This window comes from Triticum urartu, chromosome 2A (genome assembly GCF_056163025.1).
Source record: "Triticum urartu cultivar PI428250 chromosome 2A, HENAU_Tu73, whole genome shotgun sequence".
Taxonomy (NCBI): Eukaryota; Viridiplantae; Streptophyta; class Magnoliopsida; order Poales; family Poaceae; genus Triticum; species Triticum urartu.
The window spans coordinates 406344037-406360665 of NC_141874.1; the positions used below are offsets into that span (position 1 = coordinate 406344037).

The 16629-nt window shown below is 40.3% G+C and overlaps 1 protein-coding gene and 1 long non-coding RNA gene across 4 annotated transcripts; both read left to right on the forward strand.

The window, feature by feature from the left end:
- Window positions 1-830: 830 nt before the first annotated feature.
- On the forward strand, window positions 831-2645 carry LOC147985275 (uncharacterized). Its single transcript, XM_087541491.1, has 7 exons — window positions 831-1027; window positions 1178-1376; window positions 1483-1581; window positions 1673-1911; window positions 2063-2135; window positions 2236-2337; window positions 2628-2645. Exons 1-7 carry the CDS (start codon window positions 837-839, stop codon window positions 2643-2645), a joined length of 921 nt encoding a protein of 306 aa, XP_087397617.1. The 5' UTR covers window positions 831-836.
- A 435-nt stretch (window positions 2646-3080) lies between these two features.
- On the forward strand, window positions 3081-7316 carry LOC125537479 (uncharacterized). Of its 3 annotated transcripts, none has more exons than XR_015616560.1 (6): window positions 3081-3447; window positions 3540-3599; window positions 3700-3762; window positions 3932-3990; window positions 4171-4280; window positions 6584-7316. It is a non-coding gene; the product is annotated as an uncharacterized LOC125537479 (long non-coding RNA). The 3 variants fall into 3 exon arrangements; XR_015616558.1 differs by having other exon boundaries at window positions 4171-4286; window positions 6584-7300; XR_015616561.1 differs by lacking the exon at window positions 3540-3599 and having other exon boundaries at window positions 3086-3447; window positions 4171-4286; window positions 6584-7296.
- The last annotated feature ends 9313 nt before the right edge of the window (window positions 7317-16629 follow it).

Below are 16629 nucleotides of genomic sequence, written 5' to 3' on the forward strand. Positions count from 1 at the left end.
TAATACAAACTTTTTATACAATAAAGCTTTTGTTCTGTCCACTTTTTCTTTATTTTGCAGTCCATACACAATTTTCTTCATATTTAAACTACTTACAATATCTCAAGTTCTTTCTTATTATTAGTCAATAACTTTTCATTTTTCTGTGTTTATTCGTTGTATAAATACCAGTTATCCTGGATTCGCTTAGAAACAAACCAACATGGGAAGACTTGAATTCAACAGAAAATCGTAATTTGAGACAAGAGAAATTAGCTCTACTCACTGGAAATTTATCTCATCTGATTCATCTGCCACAGGTACTTTCAATTTATTTTTCTTCTTCCATAATTTTGATTTTCTCTTCCGTTTTATATTTTAATGTTCATACTAACATAAAAAAAATTCATCTTGTCTTAATGCCAGGAGACTCTTTCTACTGTGCACCACAGCGAGTCGAACTAGAAGAATTACAAGACAAGTCAATTCTCATTGATTCACATCCGTACCATCAAACACTTGAAAAAAAATGTGAAACCAATCTTCCATCTAGTCAAGTGTCTCAACCAGCAGCTCCACCTAATTCTTTCCCAGCAAACTACACTGAAGATGACATACCAAGTTTCAATGTAATAACCGATGCACTACAAGATACAGTCCCACCCTGTATGACTTCTTATCAAACAAGCTCCTACTCTCATCTGGGTTCTTCGTCCAAACTGGTCAAATCTGGGTTCTTCAATGCTAATACTCCATTCCTGTATAGCAATAGTCCACTAAGGCCTATCAAGATTAACTCTCCGCAGCCTGAAATTTCTTTCGGAACTCCACTTAACGATCCAGCGTTGCTCAAACTCATGGAAGAATTTGAAGCTAAATCCAAAAGGAATCAGATAGAGGCAGGAAAGAAGCAGTTTCAAAACTTCTCTTCTGCAAAAATTGTTCAGCAGCCCAACTATTTGCAGTTCCAACAAGTTATCTTCTCAACACCAGTGCAAATAGAATTCTACAAGACAATGACTGCAGCTCTTCCAGTTCTGGATTCAAGGTTATTTTTATCCAAACTCCATTCCTTTTAGTTGTACAAATCAGTCATAGTTTTCATCAAACTCTACCATACAAACCATTTATTCGTTCTCACATTATTTTTTTACTAACTTCTAGTTGAAAGTTTCTAACATTAATTCCAAAACAACAGCCAAAGAATATTCCAAGTGAATGAAGTATGGGTTGACCAGAAAACCTTAACTATTTCCTTAAGACCTGGTTGCTGGATGAATCCGCACTCTTTGGATTGTTACTCAAAGATGCTCAATACTGACCAACTAATCCGCGGTAGGCAAGGCCTAATACCAAATACTGATGTTATTAGGCACATTGTGCAAAGAGAAGATATGGTATGATACATTTAATTCTTTTTCTTTCTCTGTCTTCGAATGTTTTTCTGTGGTAATATCTACTAGTTTTACCAACCAAATTTTTTTCTTTGTCTGCTTTTATCAGGCAATACTCATGAGGCCTATGCTTGATCATTCAGACCCAATATGCAGAGACATTTTAAGTGAAGCAAGAGTTGGCTTCAGATTGGAAATAGCAAATTTTGTTAGTACTTTTTCTTTTAAAAAAAATTCTCTTACTGAGTTCTTCTAATGGAAAATTGTGACAAGAACTAACCTACTATGAATTTTCACAGGTCCACTTGCCTTGCTTCAATGATAAGCAATGGATTCTAATAACAGCAAACCTACAGAGTGGAAGATTTTTTGATATTATGAATCCTGATGGGACTGGACAAGACAGATTCACAACTATAATAAGCATTGTCTGTTACAATTTCAAGTCACTGTTTGCACTCACCTACCCTAACTGCAATGCATTCAGCATCAAAGACTTTGACTACAGATTCATTGCAGTTCCTAGGACTCATTTCAGGTTAATCAGTTTGACTTCTTACATCATTACCAGTTTTCCCTCCATTTCATCCACATCACGATAACATAAATTTTGAAGTTAAGGATTATTATGTTATTTTATCTAGATTTTTTATTCTAACATGCTAGTTAACCTGATTTCATTAATGCAGGTACGACACATGTGTTTTACTTCTTCAAATACTAAAAACATATCGTGGCATGGGAGTTCTTGGATTCTCTACTGTAAGAGTTTCTTATCTTCTAAACAACATATTCTAATTGCAATTCTTTCATCTCATAGAAGAAAAAATATTCAGATGATAATCACAACTGTGCAAAACAGGTTGATCTCCAAGTTATGCGCGAAATATTTTTGTATGAGATTATAACCTACCAAAACAGCGAGGTCCAACTACCAGTCGTGAGATCATTTCTTCAAAACCACGTAAGTTATAAACACCTCCTTGAATTTTCATACTTCTCTTAAAGCAACTTTGTTACTAAGGGAAGTATAAACCAAAAATTCAATCAATCTGTTTCTGCTTTTATTCTTCAAGGTTTCCGGTCTTTCAAATAAAAGGACTTTGCACAATCAATAGAACGAATAGCTGAAAGGTACACTCTAAAAGAACTGTGTTTTGAAAACTAGTACACTTTTTTCACATGATCCAGTCCATATTCGGATGTATATTTTATATTAAGAGACTAAACGTATTCTGTTTTTGAATTTTTCAGGACCACTTGAAGGTGTAAAATGGATGAGATCATATTTTCGGCGAGCTTCACGTTTCAATATCGAAACAAGGGTCAACACCAGCCATTCTTAACTTGTTTCTGGCTTCCACTAGTGTAGTTGTTCTAAGTAATACACCCCCTGCCAGTATGATTTTACTTATGGAGAACTAACTGTTTTTTTAATTCAGTTGTACTAATTAGAATAAAATTTCCTTTCAAACCAGTAAACTAGTGCAAGCCACTACCAAATTCTGAAATAATTCATTCAGCAGCTATTCTGTGATTTTATGGAGATTTTTTATTGTTATGAAAATTCATACCATTTTTTGGTTCACGCATTTTCTCCCATCGAACATAATCTTATAGAAATTTCTAGTTCAAAGTATATTGACGAAACAGTAGAAAGAACCGATGAACTAGCGCTGAAATAGTGCAAACGCGCTAGAATTTGGGCCGAACAAAGAATTAGCCCAACATTCTACTTCTGCAGGCGCCAGTTATGCTAATCGGCGCAGAAGGCGCCGACTAGGAGCACCCGTCGTTTCGTTCGGACAACTTCCACAACTCCCACGACCCTGTGTCACGACTGACGACCGATGCCGGAGGGAGGATCCATGGGGACCGCGCCTAGGTTCAGGGCGGGTCTGCCTCACATGGGGCCGAGGCGCCCGACGAGGTTGTCTTCTGGCAATTCCACGATGTCGTGCCCAAGCCAGCGGATCATCCGCTGTCGATTTAACTCTGTCGATTCAGTAATTGAATCACGATTACAAGAGGCCATTAATGGCAATGGATGTGAGAGGCCGGCGGATAATTGCAGGTCAGTTACATTGTCAATTCACGCTCGTCCTTTACTCTCGCGTCCATATAATCTCCACTATCTATCTTCTCCTTGCCCATTCCCCTCCTCAGTTCCGCAACAACTATGGTTGACGCTCAGGTTGCTGATTCGTCTTCCTTCTTTAGCGAATGGTCTCTCCTTCCTACTTCCATCCTACCCCCAATTCTGCATCGAGTTAAAGATTTTTATTTATTTATTTATGCTGTTGTTTGTGCTTTCAAATAAACGCAGGTTCTCTGATCTCGATCGATTGGATCTCGGTTTCACGGTTGGCTGATTCTGCTGCATTGAAAGGCGAGGCACTGCTTTCACCATAATGATTTCTTGCATGAGAATAATACATGCTTAAACGCAGCATCTTCCAATTGTTCAAAGTGCTAATAGTTACAACCTGAGATTACTTGCTCGGGTCCTTCTTTCACAAAGTACAGAGATGACTTCAGAGTAACCATGTTCTTTTCAGCTTTTCTATTCTACATAAACAACTTGAGGACGGTATGGATCAGGGTCTTCTGTTTGAAGGTATTTTCCTTCACATGTTTCAGTTTTGAAGCCCTATTTGGGCATGCCTCACTTTCTGGGAATGCAATGGTAAAGTTATGGTATTTTTCTAAGTGTAGTTATAGTGTGAGATTATTTGTTTGGGTTCCAAAATCTTGCACAAAGTGCAGAGTTGGCTCAGATTAACTATGTTCTTTTCAGCTTTTCTGTTCTAAATAAATGACATGAGGACGGTGAGGATCAATTCATATTTGTCCTGCTTTTGAAGTCCCTCTGTATTGGGGAATGCCTTGCTTTCTAGGAATGCAAAGGTGAAGGTACGATACTTTTTCTTAATTCTTATTTGGTGACTGTATTTTGATTGCTTGTAGCGAGTGATTTTCAATATTTAATTACTCATCAGAACTGAAGTATAAGCCCAGCGTTACTGAAAAAGGGTTTCCCCCTGCTTTGTATTCCAAAGCAACCAACACCGAGTACAGGTAACGCTGTGGCGAGCAGCACAACACACCAAGAGAAAAAGAAGAAGAAACAAATGCCAACGACGGCAGCTTGGCAAAGCGCGGATGACCCGCCACCGCGGCGCCCACCGGAAACAGAACACCACATACCGAGGCTCCGATCCGCCGCGTACCAAGCAGCACCTCCAAGAAGGGATGCGACGCCGACGACGCTGCTGCCCAGACGAGTCCTCAGGTTTCCCCGGGCACGCGGAGGGAGGTGGGGTGGATACCACCGACACCCTCCAGGGAGGAATGGTGGCACTCGCAGGTGTCACCGCGTCGGGGCCGAAGCCGGCAGGGATTTCTCCCGCATTCCAGCCCCAACCGCCCAACCATCGCCCATCACCATGCGCCAACGCAGTAGCGCCGCCACCCACGCCGCCTCACTACGAACACCACCACGAGGCCAAGAGGGCCGGAGAGAAGCTCACCACGACGGGAGCAGCAACATCGACGCCGAGCGGGAGGGAACCACCTCCACCGCCGTCGTGCGGGAGGCCCGTGCCTCCGGCACCGTCGCGGTAGCCGTCCGGACGCGGCAGCGGGGCATGCCGGGCCACCCCTGGCCCAGCCAGGCCCGAAGAGGGCCCGTTAAGCTCCGTCGGCCGCGATGCAGCAGACCAGCGTCGTCGCCACCGGCACCCAGCCACGCGTCGCATCTCCGCCGCCTCCCAGAAGCCACACCGGAGCCATCCCCGCCGCCAGCCCGCCCAGGCCCAGATGGGGCCCGCAGGGCCCAGATCTGGGCCGAGCGGACGACGCTAGATCCCGCCGTCGCCCAGTAGCTCGCCTGCATGCGCCACGGAGCCCCGCCGCCACGCTAGACCGCCGCCGCCTAGATGCACCCCCCGGAGCCGCTCCGCCCGCGCCGGAGAGCGACCGGGAGGGAAAGGGCCAGGAGGCCGCCGCCACCAGCAGCCCCAGGGCCAAGCCGGCCGCGGGCGCCGGCGACGGCGGCGAGAAGGAAGAAGGAAGGGGGGAGCCTGGAGGGAGGAGGCCCGATGCACGGCCGGTCGCCCGTGGGGGAACGGAAAAGCTATAGAGCAAAGCACCTATTAATGGTATTTATGTTGGCAAATGCTATAGAACAAAGTATCGGCAGCATGCATATAATATGTAGCCAGGATAGTCATTTGTCTTACCTAGCTACCTCTCCCTTATTTTTTTAACATTTATCGGGCCTTGGATATTCTAAATGTGTCATGTATATTCTTTTTCATTCTTCAATAAACTGTGAAGTGGAATTCGTAATTGAATTCTTCTTGTACCCACATGTATGTGTTAGGATCTTCCATCTATACTCTCCTTTATCATATTTGTTTCATGTTAGATGGCCATGGAAAGGGTTATCAATTCACTTATCGAGAAAGAATCTAATTCAATTTGCGGCAATGCTTTCAGTTTGAGTGATTTGTTGTCTGTGAGTATAATGTTCCAACACCCACATCTTCCAATTGTTGAGAGTGTTAATGGTCAAATTGTGAGATTATTTTCGTATGGAAGCACTAAATAGGCAGTTGTTCATGCACTAAGTTTCTACATTATTTGTGTCCCTCACTTCATGCCCTGCTCCAGTATTGTTTGACAAAGTGCAGAGTGCGCTAAGTAGCCATGTTATTTTTGTTAATCCAATTACAGTGCTATATACGTCAAGCTCTCAAATTCATATATGGCACACTAGAAAAATGCAAAAGGTAGCTATTATGTCTGTTACTTAGTAACCTCTACTTTCATTTCTGATCTATCAAGGCACATTTAATAGCATAAAAATCTATATATTTCATTCAACAATCTTGACTCGTGATCATGCAAGTGTCGTTCAGCAAAAGACTGCAGTTAATATATTGATCTAAAAAGGAGATGACGTTGACCAAAAGTTAAAAATTCAAACAAAAAGACGTGCTTTATAGTGATGAAATTTAGGAGATTTATTGTCTTGTTTCTTGAATGAAACGGAATTTGTAAGCCAAATATTTTAATGCTATTATGTGAAAATATGAAGTCATCATGTTTTAGTTTTCATCCCTTTTAAGTTGTTCCTATATGTTGGAATATGTTTTCTAACCAGCGTAATTCCGGTTGACTGAAGACACCAAACCTTTTTTTTGCAGGTAGACCACTTGTATTAAGCAATCACAACAGTATACAATCAACAGGATTCAACTCAACGACACCTGGGGGATCAGAGCACAATCAACTTATATTTCTACTTTCTAAGCAAGCAGAGTTTGCCAGAAAGTTGCTAACTTTATTTTGGGAGCGCCTAACATGAGTAATACTAATTATACGAAGACTCAAGAGGTGCTTTATTTCTTTCACCAAAAAGGAACACACCGATCTATCCATGTCGCTGGTTTGAATCATATTTGTAACTTAAGAGAGACCACTTCAATCACCACGGGAAGGTCACTCCTCTGAAGGCCAATGATAAGCCCTGCCTACAAGCACATAAGTCTGATTCTAAATCATCCCCGTAGGAGAAAAGTTCTATGCAAGAAGGAAAAAAATAGGTCCGGTGTCATCTCATAACACCATGCCAGCTCCAGCTCTTCCATCTGAAGATAGCGATCCATCAGAATTAATTTTCACCCAACCCGAAGGGGGGTAGATCGACAACCAGCCTAACTCTATAAAAAGTAGGATATGTTATGATTGTCCAACAGTTGTGTTGTATATTGGGATTAATTGAATGTGCTTTGCTTTATGCTATTAATTAGGATGTAAGTCATACCATGTGGCATCCTGCTAAGAGCAAGGCATTTTAATTCCAACTGTTCATTTATACGGTTTAAATATGTCTATCTTTTGTTTTCGAGATGGGCTTGAGCAAGATGGGCACCTCATGCATATCACCCATGAAATATTGGGTAACTATACAAACATGATTTGCAGAAAGTTTATACACATTTAACTTAAATGTTTCATGTAAGAAAATTCCTACCATTCTATAGAAAAAATAGAAGGGCGCTGCAACGTGCGCCATCATGGTCTAGTTCATCTTAAAATTATGTTGATATCCCGGAGGGCATGGCACCTTATGAATAATGTTGTACACGAGGACGACAAAGGTTTGTGACAGTATCCAAAAACTTCCTAATCAAATACATAGAGGAAATTCACTAGGCACTAGCACCGGAGGGCAGTGTTCAAGATATCTTCTGATACTCCGATAAATCGGACGATTTATCTCTTACCAGCGTCTGGCCACTAAGATAAATCGGCCGATAAATAAGCCGATATGGTGATAAATCGGCTGATATGCCGATAAACTGACCGATTTATCCCTTATCATGGGTCGACCGATAAGTTCCATTCCCATGCAGAATTCCTATGCATGCTGCAGGTCATTAATGACAATCAGTGGTTGCCACAGAAATTAGGAGCCTGGAAGCTAAGGGTATGTTTGGATGACAGTTGAGCGCTGCCATGCCAATATTTTGGCGTCGACCACCAGCCTAGGAGGGCCTTTGGATTGGTGCCGGCGTTTTCTTACCCTTCCAATGTTTTGGTCACTATTACACCTCCTCTTTACTTTTTGTGCCCATGCTTTGGCTTGGCAGGGGCGACAGAATTCTACGGCAAAAAAATGGCACGCCCTCAATTTGGCAGGGTAGTCCTGGGCGCTAACCAAACAGCCCCTAAATGCATATGCATCCTTTATTCATGAGATAGGCCAAGCTAGTGCAGGGATTGTCGTTAGGGATACGAGAGGAATGTTGCATTGTCAATCTGCAAATGCATGTCATGGTACCAAGCTGTTGAGGAGGTTCATGCTATTTCAACGTAGATTGGTTTTTCAGAATTGATGCATGTATACAGAGGTCCTCTCTGCATTGGGACTAATTGCTCCCAAGTTATCATGCTAACAAATTCTAATGTTCCAAATATATTTGCTCTCTTTGCAATTGTTGCTGACATAAGAAACAAGATGGATGATGACCCACAAGTATAGCAGATCAATCCTAGTCCTTTCGATAAGTAAGAGTGTCAAACTCAATGAGTAGCAAAAGGAATTGATAGGCGGTTTTCAGCAAGGTTTCACTTCAAGTGTTATAAGAGGGCCTGTCTAGGGTGCATCTAGATGTGCCCTAACTATTGCACATCTAAATGACTTAATCAAATTAAAAAATGGACAAAAGAAAATGCTTGCACGAATCTTAGCGTAAAATCAATGACATTGGACTTAGATGTGCAATACTTATAGCACATCTAGATGTGTTTTAGCAAAACTGTTTTGATAAATAGTTTGGTAGCAAGATAATTTATAACAAGTTAACAAGTAACAATAGTAAAAAAATGCAACAACTGGTCAAACCCTTAATTATGCTTAAGAACAAGCGAAGGTGTTTCTTATAGTGACTAAAATGCTCTTGAGGACACGCGGGAGTTTCACCAAGTTTCACCATGATTCATTGATTTAACTTTCATTGCCATGATAAGTGTTACATGGGTGGACCGGAGCTAAGTTACTTTCCTAACTTGAACAAGTAGCTTCTTATGATTATACTCTCCAAGTCTCCATGCAAGCATCCGCAACTATTAGAGAAATAGTTAAGATAAATCTAATCATAGCATTAAGCAATTGGATACAAAACAGCCCCTTACGGAATAATTCACTAACTAGGGTTTAGGTTTCTATCACTCCAGCAACCCATCATCTACAAACTAATTTCACAAGCTTTCTCCTAGGCCCAAAGATGATGAAGTGTTATGTAGTCGACGTTCACACCACTAGAGGAAGAACAACACAACATAATATCAAAACATTGAATAAGAATCAACTTCACATGATTACTATTATAACAAGACTTCTCTCATGTCCTCAAGAACTAATGAAACTACTCACAACTCATCATATGGATCATGATCAATGGGTATAAACATATGATTAACAATAAGAACACAACAATTTTTCACCAATTAAACCAACTAACCTCAACTACAAGATATAATCAACACTACAGGCACTCCCGGGGTACCAATCCGAGGTTAGATACAAAGATTAAGCACAAGAGAAGAATTATGGTTTGGAGATGAGATGGTGCTAGTGAAGATAATGATGAAGATGATGATCCCCACGTTGAACGGAGTGTTAATGATGATGAAGACTTTCTCTTGTGTTGCATTTTCAGGTCAGATTTCCAACTGTTGGTAATTCCCATCTCTTTTTATATCTTGCATTTTAAAAGAGAAAACACACTAGAATTGCATCATATTATGAAATATATCATTGAAATAGGGTATATTATAGTAAAAATTAATGATGCAAATGAAGGAAATATGCCCCAGAGGCAATAATAAAGTTATTGTTTATTTCCTTATATCATGATAAATGTTTATTATTCATGCTAGAATTGTATTAACTGGAAACATGATACATGTGTGAATACATAGACAAACAGAGCGTCACTAGTATGCCTCTACTTGACTAGCTCGTTAATCAAAGATGGTTATGTTTCCTAGCCATAGACAAAGAGTTTTCATTTGATTAACGGGATCACATCATTAGGAGAATGATGTGATTGACTTGACCCATTCTGTTAGCTTAGCACTTGATCGTTTAGTTTGTTGCTATTGCTTTCTTCATGACTTATACATGTTCCTATGACTATGAGATTATGCAACTCCCGTTTACGGGAGGAACACTTTGTGTGCTACCAAATGTCACAACGTAACTGGGTGATATAAAGGTGCTTTACAGGTGTCTCCAAAGGTACTTGTTGGGTTGACGTATTTCGAGATTAGGATTTGTGATACGTCTCCAACTTATCTATAATTTTTTATTGCTCCATGCTATATTTATCTTCTGTTTTGGACATTATTGGGCTTTATTATCCACTTTTATATTATTTTTGGGACTAACCTATTAACTGGAGGCCCAGCCCAGAATTGCTGTTTTCTTTGCCTATTTTAGGGTTTTGAAGAAAAGGAATATCAAACGGAGTCCAAATGGAATGAAACCTTTGGGAACGTGATTTTTGGAACGAACAAGATCCAGGAGACTTGGAACCTACATCAAGCAACCAACAGGGAGTCCACGAGGTAGGGGGCGCGCCTACCCCCCCCCCCCCCGGTGCGCCCTCCACCCTCGTGGGCCCCTGTTGCTCCACCGACGCACTTCTTCCTCCTATATATACCTACGTACCCCCAAATGATCAGATACGGAGCCAAAACCCTAATTCCACCGCTGCAACTTTCTGTATCCACGAGATCCCATCTTGGGGCCTGTTCCGGAGCTCCACCGGAGGGGGCATCGATTACAGAGGGCTTCTACATCAACACCATAGCCTCTCCGATGAAGTGTGAGTAGTTTACCTCAGACCTTCGGGTCCATAGTTATTAGCTAGATGGCTTCTTCTCTCTTTTTGGATCTCAATACAAAGTTCCCCCCTCTCTTGTGGAGACCTATTCGATGTAATCTTCTTTTGCGGTGTGTTTGTTGAGACCGATGAATTTTGGGTTTATGATCAAGTTTATCTATGAACAATATTTGAATATTCTCTGAATTCTTTTATGTATGATTGGTTATCTTTGCAAGTCTCTTCGAATTATCAGTTTGGTTTGGCCTACTAGATTGATCTTTCTTGCAATGGGAGAAGTGCTTAGCTTTGGGTTCAATCTTGCGGTGTCCTTTCCTAGTGACAGTAGGGGCAGCAAGGCACGTATTGTATTGTTGCCATCGAGGATAACAAGATGGGGTTTTCATCATATTGCATGAGTTTATCCCTCTACATCATGTCATCTTACTTAAAGCATTACTCTGTTCTCTCGAACTTAATACTCTAGATGCATGCTGGATAGCGGTCGATGTGTGGAGTAATAGTAGTAGATGCTCAACAGTAATTTGTTCACCTACCGTAAAATACTTATGCTCTTGAGAGAAGCCACTAGTGAAACCTATGGCCCCCGGGTCTATCTTCATCATATTAATCTTCCAACACTTAGTTATTTCCTTTGCTTTTTACTTTGCTTTTATTTTACTTTGCATCTTTATCATAAAAATACCAAAAATATTATCTTATCATATCTATCAGATCTCACTCTCGTAAGTGACCGTGTAGGGATTGACAACCCCTTATCGCGTTGGTTGCGAGGATTTATTTGTTTTGTGTAGGTGCGAGGGACTCGCGCGTAGCCTCCTACTGGATTGATACCTTGGTTCTCAAAAAATGAGGGAAATACTTACGCTCCTTTGCTGCACCACCCTTTCCTCTGTAAGGGAAAACCAACGCACATGCTCAAGAGGTAGCAAGAAGGATTTCTGGCGCTGTTGCCGGGGAGGTCTACGCAAAAGTCAACATACCAAGTACCCATCACAAACCCTTATCTCCCGCATTACATTATTTGCCATTTGCCTCTCGTTTTCCTCTCCCCCACTTCACCCTTGCCGTTTTATCCGCCCTCTCTCTCTCTATCCTCCCTCTCTTTCTCTATTTGCCTCTTTTGCCCGTTCCTCGTTTGCTTGTGTGTTAGATTGCTTGTTTGTCACGATGGCTCTTCCCCGATTTGGTGATCTTCACCTTAAAAGGTTAGAAGAAATCGAAAGCAACATTAGGAGTTTTATGGTCTTGCAATTTGAGCATAATAGTTTCTTTAGAAACGAGCTTAAGGAACAAAAAAGCATTATGAGTTATATGAATAAAGAGCTCGATGATATGCCTAAAGAATTTGATGGTTTGAGATCCCAAATTGCTTGTCTTGAGAAGTTAATAGCTGAAGTTTCGGATAAGCAGGCTACCTTAGTTAATAAGATGGCCGCTAAGCCGAAAGACCATGATAATAAAGATGAAGATCTAAAAGTTATTGATGTGTCCCCTATTAAATCTTTGTTTTTCAATATGAATCTTGATAATGATGGGACTGAATATGATCCACCTTTACCTAGGAGGCGTTCCAAAAATTCGGAGTTTTTAGATCTTGATGCTAAATTTGATAAAAGTGGGATTGAAGAGATCAAAACTCTAGATGTTAATGAACCTACTATTTTGGATTTCAAGGAATTTAATTATGATAGCTGCTCTTTGATAGATTGTATTTCCTTGTTGCAATCCGTGCTAAATTCTCCTCATGCTTATAGTCAAAATAAAGCTTTTACCAAACATATCGTTGATGCTTTGATGCAATCTTATGAAGAAAAACTTGAGTTGGAAGTTTCTATCCCTAGAAAACTTTATGATGAGTGGGAACCAACTATTAAAATTAAAGATCATGAATGCTATGCTTTATGTGATTTGGGTGCTAGTGTTTCCACGATTCCAAAGACTTTGTGTGATTTGTTAGGTTTCCGTGATTTTGATGATTGCTCTTTAAACTTGCACCTTGCGGATTCCACTATTAAGAAACCTATGGGAAGAATTAATGATGTTCTTATTGTTGCAAATAGGAATTATGTGCCCGTAGATTTTATCGTTCTTGATATAGATTGCAATCCTTCATGTCCTATTATTCTTGGTAGACCTTTCCTTAGAACGATTGGTGCAATTATTGATATGAAGGAAGTAAATATTAGATTCCAATTTCCGTTAAGGAAAGGCATGGATCACTTTCCTAGAAAGAAAATTAAATTACCTTATGAATCTATTATGAGAGCCACTTATGGATTGCCTACCAAAGATGGCAACACCTAGATCTATCCTTGCTTTTTATGCCTAGCTAGGGGCGTTAAACGATAGCGCTTGTTGGGAGGCAACCCAATTTTATTTTTATTCCTTGCTTTTTGCTCCTGTTTAGTAATAAATAATTTATCTAGCATCTGTTTTTTTGTGTTTTGTTTGTGTTTAATTAGTGTTTGTGCCAAGTAGAACCGTTGGGAAGACTTGGGGAAAGTCTTGTTAATCTTGCTGTAAAAGACAGAAACTTTAGCGCTCACGAGAACTGCTGCCATTTTTATTTAGAAAGTTCTATTTATTTAACTATTTTTTCAGATGATTAATAGATAAATTCCTCACGTCCAGCAATTTATTTTAGAATTTTTGGGGTTCCAGATCTTGCGCTAGCTACAGATTACTACAGACTGTTCTGTTTTTGACAGATTCTGTTTTTCGTGTGTTGTTTGCTTATTTTGATGAATCTATGGCTAGTAAAATAGTTTATAAACCATAGAGAAGTTGGAATACAGTAGGTTTAACACAAATATAAATAAAGAATGAGTTCATTACAGTACCTTGAAGTGGCCTTTTGTTTTCTTTCGCTAACGGAGCTCACGAGATTTTCTACTTTAAGTTTTGTGTTGTGAAGTTTTCAAGTTTTGGGTAAAGATTTGATGGATTATGGAACAAGGAGTGGCAAGAGCCTAAGCTTGGGGATGCCCATGGCACCCTTAAGATAATATAAGGACACCTAAAATCCAAAGCTTGGGGATGCCCCGGAAGGCATCCCCTCTTTCGTCTACTTCTATCGGTAACTTTACTTGGAGCTATATTTTTATTCACCACATGATATGTGTTTTGCTTGGAGCGTCTTGTATGATTTGAGTCTTTGCTTTTTATTTACCACAATCATATTTGCTGTACACACCTTTTGAGAGAGACACACATGATTCGGAAATTATTAGAATACTCTATGTGCTTCACTTATATCTTTTGAGTTATATAGTTTTGCTCTAGTACTTCACTTATATCTTTTAGAGCACGCTGGTGGATTTGTTTTATAGAAATTGTTGATCTCTCATGCTTCACTTATATTATTTTGAGAGTCTTAAATAGCATGGTAATTTGCTTAAATAATCCTAATATGCTAGGTATACACGATTAATAATAAAATTCTCTTACGAGTGTGTTGAATACTGTGAGAAGGTTGATACTTGATAATTGTTTTGAGATATGAAGATGGTGATATTAGAGTCATGCTAGTTGAGTAGTTGTGAATTTGAGAGATACTTGTGTTAAAGTTTGTGATTCCCGAAGCATGCACGTATGGTGAACCATTATGTGATGAAGTCGGAGCATGATTTATTTATTGATTGTCTTCCTTATGAGTCGCGGTCGGGGACGAGCGATGGTATTTTCCTACCAATCTATCCCCCTAGGAGCATGTGCATAATACTTTGCTTTGATAACTTGTAGATTTTTGCAATAAGTATATGAGTTCTTTATGACTAATGTTGAGTCCATGGATCATAAGCACTCTCACCCTTCCACCATTGCTAGCCTTTCTAATACCGTGCACCTTTCGCCGGTATCATACACCCACCATATACCTTCCTCAAAACAGCCACCATACCTACCTATCATGGCATTTCCATAGCCATTCCGAGATATATTGCCATGCAACTTTCCACCATTCCGTTTACTATGACACACTCCATCATTGTCATATTGCTTTGCATGATCATGTAGTTGACATTGTATTTGTGGCAAAGCCATCGTTCATAATTCTTTCATACATGTCACTCTTGATTCATTGCATATCCTGGTACATCGCTGGAGGCATTCACATAGAGTCATATTTTGTTCTAAGTATCGAGTTGTAATTCTTCAGTTGTAAGAAAATAAAAGTGTGATGATCATCATTATTAGAGCATTGTCCCAAGTGAGGAAAGGATGATGGAGACTATGATTCCCCCACAAGTCGGGATGAGACTCCGGACGAAAAAAATAGGCCATAAAAAAGAGAGAAAAGGTCCAAATAAAAAAATATGAGAGAAAAAGAGAGAAGGGACAATGCTACTATCCTTTTACCACACTTGTGCTTCAAAGTAGCACCATGATCTTCACGATAGAGAGTCTCCTTTGTTATCACATTCATATACTAGTGGGAATTTTTCATTATGGAACTTGGCTTGCATATTCCAATGATGGGCTTCCTCAAAATGCCCTAGGTCTTCGTGAGCAAGCAAGTTGGATGCACACCCACTTAGTTTCTTTTTGAGCTTTCATATACTTATAGCTCTAGTGCATCCGTTGCATGGCAATCCCTACTCACTCACATTGATATCTATTGATGGGCATCTCCATAGCCCATTGATACGCCTAGTTGATGTGAGACTATCTTCTTCTTTTTGTCTCCTCCACAACCACCATTCTATTCCACCTAAAGTTCTATGTTCATGGCACACGCTCATGTATTGCATGAAGATTGAAAAAGTTAGAAAATGTGAAAAGTATGAAACAATTGCTTGGCTTGTCATCGGGGTTGTGCATGATTTAAATACTTTGTGTGGTGAAGATAGAGCATAGCCAGACTATATGATTTTTTAGGGATAACTTTCTTTGGCCATGATATTTTGAAGAGACATAATTGCTTAGTTAGTATGCTTGAAATATTATTATTTCTATGTCAATATTAAACTTTTGTCTTGAGTCTTTCGGATTTGAATATTCATACCACAATTAAGAAGAATTACATTGAAATTATGCCAAGTAGCATTCCACATCAAAAATTCTATTTTTATCATTTACCTACTCGAGGACGAGCAGGAATTAAGCTTGGGGATGCTTGATACGTCTCCAACGTATCTATAATTTTTGATTGCTCCATGCTATATTATCTTCTGTTTTGGACATTATTGGGATTTATCATCCACTTTTATATTATTTTTGGGACTAACCTATTAACCAGAGGCCCAGCCCAGAATTGTCGTTTTTGCCTATTTTAGGGTTTCGAAGAAAAGGAATATCAAACGGAGTCCAAACGGAATGAAACCTTCGGGAACGTGATTTTTGGAACGAACAAGATCTAGGAGACTTGGAACCTACATCAACCAACCAACAGGGAGGCCACGAGGTAGGGGGCGCGCCTACCCCCCCCCCCCCCCCAGGCGCGCCCTCCACCCTCGTGGGCCCCCTGTTGCTCCACCGACGTACTTCTTCCTCCTATATATACCTACGTACCCCCAAACGATCAGATACGAAGCAAAAACCCTAATTCCACCGCCGCAACTTTCTGTATCCACGAGATCCCATCTTGGGGCCTGTTTCGGAGCTCCGCCGGAGGGGGCATCGATCACGGAGGGCTTCTACATCAACACCATAGCCTCTCCGATGAAGTGTGAGTAGTTTACCTCAGACCTTCAGGTCCATAGTTATTAGTTAGATGGCTTCTTCTCTCTTTTTGGATCTCAATACAAAGTTCTCCCCCTCTCTTGTGGATATCTATTCGATGTAATCTTCTTTTGCGGTGTGTTTGTTGGGACCGATGAATTGTGGGTTTATGATCA